The sequence below is a fragment of the Phoenix dactylifera genome, chromosome 2, assembly GCF_051530095.1.
Source record: "Phoenix dactylifera cultivar Ajwa chromosome 2, Ajwa_hap1_PhDact_Kaust_v1.1, whole genome shotgun sequence".
Lineage (NCBI taxonomy): Eukaryota > Viridiplantae > Streptophyta > Magnoliopsida > Arecales > Arecaceae > Phoenix > Phoenix dactylifera.
In genome coordinates this window covers 37950518-37961133 of record NC_143191.1, presented here as the reverse complement: position 1 = coordinate 37961133, position 10616 = coordinate 37950518, and the positions used below count along the sequence as shown (strand labels likewise).

The 10616-nt window shown below is 39.4% G+C and overlaps 1 protein-coding gene across 1 annotated transcript; it reads left to right on the top strand.

Annotated features, from left to right (window-relative positions):
• The first annotated feature begins 2467 nt into the window (after positions 1 to 2467).
• On the top strand, positions 2468 to 7290 carry LOC103698006 (3-hydroxy-3-methylglutaryl-coenzyme A reductase-like). Its single transcript, XM_008779957.6, has 4 exons — positions 2468 to 3597; positions 4361 to 4542; positions 5376 to 5722; positions 6600 to 7290. Exons 1-4 carry the CDS (start codon positions 2669 to 2671, stop codon positions 6840 to 6842), a joined length of 1701 nt encoding a protein of 566 aa, XP_008778179.4. The 5' UTR covers positions 2468 to 2668; the 3' UTR covers positions 6843 to 7290.
• The last annotated feature ends 3326 nt before the right edge of the window (positions 7291 to 10616 follow it).

Genomic DNA, 10616 nt, shown 5'->3' with positions numbered 1-10616 from the left:
GAAAGAAAAGGAGGGAAGTGGGGTTGAATGGCTGCAGTGCTGTGATGTTGCAGTGGCTGCTTGGGTACTCACTTGAAGGGGAGATGGTGTGATGGGACTTTTATTAATTAGATAGAGTGAATTTCCCATAATGTCCCTACTTTCTCTTATAGGGAGGTTTCTTTCTGGCCAAATTCTTTCCTTTACCTGGACCATGAAGTGCCATGGGATATCCTTTTCCTACTCTGCTCTTGCTCGACATGGTAAACAGTACTGTGAAGCATTATCTCGATTATTTAATCAATTTTATGGGTCCTTTTTTAAGCATAATTACTTTTTCATACTTTCATTCAAAAATTATATTAAACTAAATTTTTTTTTATCTGTCTTTGCTGCATGCATTTTTATTGAAATAATGTACTTGATAGCTATCTATTTTCATATTTTTTAAGTATTTTATACTTATTATAATTTTTTATTATTAAAAAAAAGCCTCATTTACTGAATCCGTCTTAGGCCTCCAAATGTATTGGGCCGCCTGCGCCGATACCCAATTCATTCTCTCTACACCAAGTAGTCAATACGTCCTCTTACCATCATTGGAGCCAAACAATTAAACCAAGTAATAACCACCCTTTTTCTGTCCATCCTCTCCCTCCGATACAGCGAAGTGGGAGAAATTCCCGAACCTTACCATTTCATGTCAGCGAGGCAGCCCCAACACTACAAAATCCAGTAACAACTTAAATTATACTAGTAAGTTCAATCCAGTGCCAGTAGCCCACCAATTTGTCTCTAAGTCCAAAACATTGAATCCAAACCTGTGGGTCGAGTATATGAGTCCTCAAAACCTATTTAGGACTGAAAATGGAACGGACACAAATTGAATACTGATATATTTATATTTATATTTAAACTTTTTAATGGATACAGATATTAAACGGACATCAAAAATCGATATCTATATTTGTTTTAAATGGATAAGATACGAATCAGATATCAAGCATGTCCATATTTGTTATAAATGGATATGGATATGGATACGAATCAAATATTAAACGTATCCATATTTTCTTATCTGAATACGGATATGAATTGGATTCTTTTTTGGATATTAATCAAGTTTGAACAAAATTCAATGATGAAAATTAGCAATAAAGACACGATCATAAAATAAAGATTCAATTTAAAAAAAAATTAGTTTTAACAACCATTTATTAATAATAAAAACTAACAATTTTTATAAAGGATGTATTGCTCAAGGTTGCTCATCACCAAAGTAGATGAGATCTATGGCACTTCTAATGTGTTTCACAGTTGTCGACGGTTGCAATCGTCAAGTAAAAATTAGAAACTGAACGGACCTTCGAAACCCTAATTGTTTGAAGATAACGAAGAGGAAAGAAGAAGGAAACAGACGAACGAGAGATTTAAGCCTTTCAAGTGTGAGGGGTAATTCGAAAGATTTTATTCAAATCAGATTTTCTGTATTCGGATTACTATCTTAAGTGATGGTCATCCGATATCTGGTTCCTTTTAGTTTAGATTTAGTTAATCACTTAATTGGTTCTTTGATTTAACATAGCTTAGACCTTTTCTTTTCACTTACTTTTGTTATACGGATATATCCGGATTAGGATCTAAATTTAGAAAAAAATCAAGTGTATCAGCATTCATACTCGTATTCGAAAGATTTTTGAACTGACTATTCAGATCCGTATCTGGATCCGATTGGATAAAAAAAACAGTTGACGAATCCAATCCAAATCGGATATGGAAACGAATATAATCTGCCCCGTTTTCTACCCTAATCAAGTGCCATTGCATAAAACAAAATGACAAACTCTACTTATGAGTCTAACTGTATCCATCATTTTTGTCCAAGAATCCTTGATTTTAAAATGAAGGGATCGATTTGGCTTAATGATTCAGGTTGGATTGGTTTTCGATGGACCAGGTCTCATCCAACTCCACCTACATTTTTATCACTAATAGATAATGTGTAAGGATTAAAGAAGAAAAGAATATTTATGATATTTATTATTTAAATAATTTATTGTGATACCTTCTTAATTTTGGAGATTTTTTAAAAGCACTCTCAACTTTGGACGGTTTCCAAAGACGCACTTTCAACTTTAAAAAGTTTTCTCTAAAAGGGGCGATTTACGTGTTCAGAATGTAATTAGGTGCGGTTAAAAATAAAATAAAATTTTAAAATTATTTTTTTATCTCCTATCATGATCGTTTCATAAATATTTTTTTTAATGCATCTATCTACTAAGGATATTTTAGTTATTTTAATTTGAAATCATTAATTTTTTAAAGATGTTAGAAGGTGTAGATATATAAAAAGAAAAATAAAAATAAAAAATAGTAGAATAATAAAAATAAGTATTTTATAAGAGTATATATGTAAATATTAATTTGAAAGGATGTTTATGAAAAATTTGATCTTGGTATTTATGAAAACAAAACCTAAAATTTTAATAGGAAGACAAAACCCAAAAAGAGGAAAGAACGGAGCTATGCTGTTAGTTTTGCTGGCAAAATAACCGGAGGAACCAGAATTCGGCCACTATAAAAGAGCTTCCCCTGCTCCGGTCCTCCGCCTTGGAAGGAGGAAACAGTCTCCGGTCTCTCTCCACCATCCCTCCCTCCCCACCACCCATCCACCCTTCCCGGGCCCAAAATGGACGTACGCCGGAGACTTCCTCCGAAGCCCGCTCGCCCCTCGCCGGCGCTGGGGAAGCCCCCCAGCCCTCCCCCGGCCTCCGCTGCCCCTGCTGGTGGCGCCTCTGTCCAGGCGTCCGACGCACTCCCCCTCCCCATCCGCTATACCAACGTGCTCTTCTCCGCCCTCTTCATGGTCTCCATCTACTTCCTCATGTCCCAGTGGCGCGAGAAGATCCGCTCCTCCACCGCGCTCCACGTCCTCACCCTCTCTGAGCTCTCCGCCATCGTCGGTCTCGCCGCCTCCCTCATCTACCTTATCTCCTTCTTCGGCATCGCCTACGTCCAGTCCTTCATCTCCTCCCATGATGACGACGACGACTTCCTCCTCGCCGCCCCCGAAGCCGCCCCTTGCTCCCTCCTCTCCGCCGGCGATGCCCCGGAGAAAATGCCGGTTCTTTCTGATGACGACAACGAGGAGCTCGTCCACGCCGTGGTCGCCGGCAAGGTGCCGTCCTACTCCCTGGAGTCGAAGCTCGGGGACTGTCGGAGGGCCGCCGGGATCCGTCGGGAGGCGCTGAGGCGGATCACTGGGAGGGCCATGGACGGGCTTCCGCTCGACGGATTCGACTACGCGTCGATCCTGGGGCAGTGCTGCGAGATGCCGATTGGATACGTTCAGCTGCCGGTGGGGGTCGCCGGCCCGCTGCTGCTCGACGGGAGGGAGTACTTCTTGCCCATGGCCACCACCGAGGGGTGCCTCGTGGCGAGCACCAACCGGGGATGCAAAGCCATCGCAGAGTCCGGAGGAGGGTCCAGCTTGGTGCTGAAGGACGCGATGACGAGGGCGCCGGCGGTGAGATTTGCGACTGCCAAGAGGGCCGCCGAGCTCAAGTTCTTCTTGGAGGATCCCAACAATTTCGAGACGCTTTCCGTCGTGTTCAATAGGTACTGGTGTTTCCTCTCTCTTTTCCTTATTTTCTTTTCCTCTTTCCTCTTCTTGTGGAGGGCTAAAGATCTGAACTTCGTCACCTTTTTTTCCTGCTTTTGTCCGAGGGTTTTGTGCTAGTTGAAATTGTTGCTTTGCTGGTGTTAAATTCCAAATCTTCTTTTTAACGGCAAAAAATCGAATTTGCTTCTTTGTTTTTTTCACCTTTTGTGAATTCTTGGCGGTCTATTGGAGTTGGCTTTCGGAATTACCTGTCTTTTCTTCTGAGTGTAGCAATGCCTTCATCTCGTTTTTAAAATTGTCTGTGATGTGTTTGCAGATGGGCTCGTTAGAGACATCTCTTATTGCTAATAATACGGGCTGCTTAAGAAAGTTTCTTTGTTGTAATCTCGTAATGCTTTCTTTTTATATATTCGTATAATTATTCTGGTTGTTGGGTTCTGATGTTAATATTCATTTTTAAGGATTGAAAGATATTATCGCCAAAAAAAAGGTTTAAAGCTATATTCCAAGCCGCTGCTGCTTCTCTCATTCTGGTCTTGAGAAGCGGATGATCTCACCCTATTTGTGCAATAGTTGATTGTTTTAACTGTTCAATAGTTAAGTGGAGATCAGTTCTATGGCAGATGTGAAAATCTGAAACAGATGAGTGTTCTTTTAGGAGTTGTTTTTTTTTTTTGGTATGCTTTTGCTTATCTTTCATCATTAATGTATTCCAGAGGTTAACCTTTATATTTCCTTTTCTTCCCTCGTGTTCTGTAGGTCCAGCAGATTTGCTAGGTTCCAAAGAATCCAATGCTCGCTTGCGGGGAGGAATCTCTACATGAGATTCAGTTGCAGCACTGGAGATGCGATGGGGATGAACATGGTCTCCAAGGGTGTGCAAAATGTGTTGGACTATCTGCAAAATGATTTCCCAGACATGGATGTGATCAGCATCTCTGGTTAGATTCATTCTCCAGCAGAAATTTGACTAATTTGCCTGCCTACTCTATTATTGCCCAATTTTAATTTGATTCTTTCTAGAGTGAAGATCAGATAAGAAGACTGCTTACGTCATGAGTTCAAGGATAAATCATAATCAACAGTTCTGTTGTTTTCCTGATTACGATGCTTGAGGTCTCGGTGTATTTTTTTAAAAATGTAAATTTTGGATTGCCTATCATAGACTACAGTTTATGTATGGATTTTATTTGCCTTGGTTCTTAGAAATTGGATTAATTTGGTGATTTGAGTAACCAATTTCCTTATGCATTTGGTGAAAGTTCCTATATTCACATGGTAGGAAGATTTACCTTTACTGAGTTCCTTTGAAATTGCTTAAAGTGAATTAGTATGGTTAAATGTCTAGTTGATGCCATGTTTCCATATCCCACTTTTTGTCATCTCCTTTCAATGGTTTTATTGCATTATATCAGTGGCAAGTGGATATATGATCTTGCCGTCTAAGGAACAGGCGTTTGGTTGGCTTGCTACAGTCAGATTGAGATGTAAATTTCAAAATTGTTGTTTCATTTGTTGATGATGCAGATTGTGTTAGCTCCATCCATTTCATGAAATCTCAATTCAGTGTCATCCACATGGTTTAATAATTAAAGTTTCAGTTTAGCCAGTCATTTCTATGCCAATAATAATCAGTAGAATTACTTCATGAAATGCCAAAAAAAAAAAAAAGATTCTTATGACCACCGTAGAGAAGCCATCCCTGTCATTGTTGAAATTGCTGATATTGTCTCTTCATTTTACTGAACTTACTTTGTCTTTTTGCCATGGTCAGGCAATTTCTGTTCAGACAAGAAGCCAGCCGCTGTGAATTGGATTGAGGGGAGGGGCAAATCAGTTGTTTGTGAGGCAACCATCAAGGAGGAGGTTGTGAAGAAGGTACTTAAGACCACCGTACCAGCGCTTGTGGAGCTCAACATGCTTAAGAACCTTGCTGGGTCTGCTGTGGCTGGGGCCATGGGGGGGTTCAATGCTCATGCCAGCAACATCGTGACTGCCATCTTCATTGCCACTGGCCAAGATCCAGCACAGAATGTTGAGAGCTCGCACTGCATCACCATGATGGAGGCTGTGAACGATGGGAAGGATCTCCACATCTCTGTGACTATGCCATCCATTGAGGTAATTTTAATTTCCTTCAATCATTGACACATTTCATATCCTTAAGATGACACTCTAATGAATTTTTCCTCATTTTAGCATGGAAATGTTTTCCTTATAAAATGTGTTATCCTTTGGGTCTCACAAGCTTTCTTTGGATCTCTTGTTTTTTTAGTGTTCACAAAAGCTGAATTTCGCTCTGCAGGAGAATTTAATTCCATCTATTTCATCGGTTAACTTATGTTGCCTAGTTTCTTCTAATTGTTGATCTCTCTCTCTCTCTCTCTCTATGTATGTATGTATATGTATCTAGGTTTCTAGAAGCTTTTTTATTTATGTTATCCCAAATGGTAAATTAAAAGATTAGATGAGTTGCTGATGGTACTAGTTTTCTGATGCTTTATGTATAGCAGATCATGGAGTTGTTCGTCATGAGGCAGCACAATATAGATGAAACCTAAAACTATGCAGTATCTGCTGCAATTTACTCTTGGCTGTCGTTATTTTCTCATCATATCTCTTCCCCATATCAGCTAGTGTGCTCCAAAGCTAGCAGGTGTCAGGCTGAATTATCTGAGAGCACCATCTGCTTCTTCCCTTAGCCATGCAGAGCAACATAGATGGGTCAAATTTGGATTTCTCTACTTCGAGTCTAACAGTTATCCTATAAACCTAAACAAGATCTATATTAATTTATTAAGCTGAACCATGAAAGGACCACTATATGTGCCCAGAACAACCTGTCCTTTTATGATGGTTTCTCTGATATGTTCTTCAAATGACAAGAGTGCCTCCTGAGTCATAAGAAAACCAATAAAATTGATGTTTTGTTAATGTTTCCAACCTGCTTCATGTCCTATGGATGCTTAAAGATGTTATAAATTTTGTTTGCATGAAGGTGGGCACAATTGGAGGTGGGACCCAGCTGGCCTCTCAGGCAGCCTGTTTGGACCTGCTTGGTGTGAAGGGTGCGAGTAAGGAATCCCCAGGGGCCAATGCTAAGCTTCTGGCCTCCATTGTAGCTGGTGCGGTGCTGGCAGGAGAGCTTTCCCTCATGTCAGCTCTCGCAGCTGGGCAGCTTGTGAAGAGCCACATGAAGTATAACAGATCCAGCAAAGATATCTCAAATTCTGCCTCCTGATGGAAATCCTCGTGTATGGTAATCATAGGAGAAATAAAATTCCCAAAGCGAGGGATATTGGGAAAGCAGAGTAGCCAGCCTATCAGCAAGTCGGAAAGTAAAAACCCAGTTTGGTAATAGTGTTCCTTTCCTCCTCTGTATGTGGGTATTACCCTTTTGTAACCTGTAAGACTTTGAGTGGCAAAGTTTCTTGGCAGCATATGAGATTGTCCTTGCAAGGCATCAGACTTGTCTGATTTTGATGCTCTGCTATTCGGATTCGGTATCCATGTGATTAACTTGTTCTGTTGGTGTTATCCATGGCAAGTCGACATCTGAATGCAGAAAAAACTTTGCTGTCGCTTTCTGTTGTATTCTGCATAGCCTTACAGGAATTTGTTGCGTTCCATGTGTTGTCTGGTGTTTTCTGATTCTTGGGTTTAAAATTTATTAATATTTTTATCATTGATATGTCATTTGTTACATTCTTTTGACTTCTTGGAACTCATACCTTGTAGAGAATGCTATGATACTATGTGGTAGGTAGATATTCTAATTTCACCATTCTTTATGAACTGTCACTTGGTTGGGAGTTTTTTTTTCCAATGTTCTTAATTTCTAGTGATGAACAGACATATTAGTTGCAGATGTCTTGTACATGTGGTGGTCGTGGTATAATGAATTGCATGATTACTAGTAAATGCAGCTGCTTTTGGCCTATCAACCAAGCGAGTGAAAGTGAAAGTATTCAATGTGAACCAAGAGTAAAGATCGTCATCCAAAATATAGTCAATAATGCTATTAGGTTCATTAATTGTTTTGAGTCTTGACAAAAAGAGTTCAAATGTAACCACAGCTGTTCTTTTGGATATAATTCATCATTGAGTTGCCACTAAATTCCATTTTACCGCTATCGGTATGTTGTCGCACACATGTAACACTTGCATCGACATCATCCTTTTTTTTTTTTTTTTAGCACAAAGATCTAGTGGGGCTGACCGTCTCCCACGAGGACCCGGAGTGATGCAGGATTGTATTTATATTGAATTGGGACGGGTACCATCAGGTGGTTGATGTTATGCTTCGCTAAAGGAATTGCCTTGAAGGTCATGCACCCAACCCTGTAATTATTAGGCCCAGAGGCTAAAGGAATCGGGCGGTGGGTCCTCACCATGTGCTGCAAAGCGCCGGTGCCTTCTTTTTATATAGAAAACCATGTGCTTCGAACATAGTTCCGCCCACCACATGTGCTGCCCGATTGATGAGAGCTTTACCCCCACGTGCACCGATGGAAAATAAGAAAGAAAAATATGGCCAATAAAAAAATAATGAGATGCCCATTGAAGTTATATTTTTAATGTAAAAATGATCTCCATCTTTTATAGAAAATTTTTTTTCATAAAAAACATGAAAAAGTTACTTTTTCGTGAGACGCAAATCAATTTATTTTTTTTTCCAAAAAAATCCTTTAGCATCAAAAAGGTATCAAAGACCTAATTTTTATTGAAGGTATAATAGGAATTACAAATATTTTTTTCAGAAAAGTGGATGGTCAACCAAACATAAGCACTTTACAAATCTGTCACTTTTCTATTATTAACCAAACATGCCAAAAATACTTTTCCAGGCATCATCTTCCCAGAAATTTGCTTCCCAGAAATTATATTCCTAGGAGGGAAAATGCTTTCCGCGAACCAAACGAGCCTTTTACGAAATCTTTGAAAATGCTTTCTATTGAGGCGGGTAGCTTGGCCTGCCGCCTTCTTTTTTCTTTTCTCTCTCTTTTTTTCCACAAATTTTGCTCGGTTCTTTGAACCACATCATTGAGATCGGAGAGCAGGTACTCGTAGTACATTTTGATGCATTTCAGTAGCCTTATGTAGCTCTGAAGAAAAATGTGAAACAAAACGATGAAATTTTTAGAGTTTTAATTTTAAAAAATTATTTTTTATTTTTTAATCTTTACTTGTTTTAAATATTTTAAAATATTTTTTTTTTGAGACACCTTCTTGAGAAAGTTGTGACTCTTCAGAAGAAGAAAATGTTAGGCTTACGAAAAGATACGGTGTTTCCAAATTATTACGTATCTTGAGAACCATCGTGTCTCTTTGGCCAGACTTCTTTAGAATTAATCCTTATCCAATCCAATTTCTTTCTCTTTCTCACTGATACTCTATCTCCTGAGAGTTTCTTCCACAGATGGAGTTCTTTCACTCTTCAACTTTATGTTTTCTATCTTAGCTTATTTTCTAGGCATCTGAAGGATTCAGTCGGATCAAACCTCCCTAACGACCGTGCTCATTAGAGGAGTATCAATAATCAGAATAAAATAAAGATATATCAATATCTAGGTAAAATATAATCTATTAGAAATAAAATCAGAAGATTGAAAAGAGTTTGCCTAGATCGGATCATATTCTATTTGCCACATATAGGAGAGAACCTATGATTTGGGGGACTAAGTAGACATACTTAAAATCTAAATCAATCTTATTGGTCAGCTATTGAAAGGATATTCTGATATTGTAAGGAGACCCTTGAACTTTCTCTCTATTTACACTAGATATTCTGAGATGGTTGAGGGTTATAGTGATGCAAATTGGATTATTGATTCTCTGGATCTTAAATCAACCACCGAATAGAGGATACCACATGTACTGAGGCAGAGTAGATTAAAAATCTTATCTCAGAGCTACCTATAGTATCTAAGCCAGTTCCGACCATATCAATCTATTGTGATAATAAGGTCCTAATATAATTGATAAATCAAAAGAGTACTAACAAAAAGATGAAGCGGCATATCCAAATTTGTCATAAATTTGTAAGACAACTCAAAAAGAGTAATGTCATTTTCTTAGAATGTCAAGTTTAAGAAAAATTTGGCAGATCATTTAACCAAGAGTTTGTCCAGAAGTGGAGTCCTAGAATCATTGAAGAGGATGGGGCTTAAGCCCACTATTTGGTCACCAACTGTAACGACTCAGGATCTCGCCCAAAATGGCTAGCCGGAAGGTATTATTTGGATTCCTTGATCCTATATAAGTACCCAAGATCTAACCAGTAAATAACCGATATGAGACTAAACACACGCTCGCATAGGTCCTCACATACTCCCCTCGTTTAAGCCCTGACGTACTCGTCAGGCTAAGGATTCAAATCCATTCAAATCTAATCACAAGCACCACGATCAGTCCATGGTCAGCCCCAATAGATCCGTGCTGTAGTGTCCCCTAGTCTACATAGGTTATGAGCCGGGTCCGCTCTGATACCATTTGTAACAACCCAGGATCTCACCCAAAATGGCTAGCCAGAAGTTATTATTTGGATTCCTTGATCCTGTATAAGTACTCAAGATCTACCCAGCGAATAACCGATGTAGGACTAAACACACGCCCGCACGGGTCCTCACATACTTCCCCGTTCAAGCCCTGACGTCCTCGTTAGGCTAAGGGTTCAAATCCATTCAAATCTAATCACAAACACCACGATCGGTCTATGGTCAGCTCCAATAGATCCGTGCTGCAGTATCCCCTAGTCCACATAGGTTATGGGCCGAGTCCGCTCTGATACCATTTGTAACAACGCAGGACCTCACCCAAAATAGTTAGCCGGAAGGTATTATTTGGGTTTCTTGATCCTGTATAAGTACCCAAGATCTGCCCAGCGAATAACTGATGTGGGACTAAACATATGCCCGCACGAATCCTTACACCAACAGTGGATACCCAATCTCTATGATTGGGTGTCCCCTGAAAGAGTTTCAATGTGGTAGAAACAAAACTGATTGAGTGATCG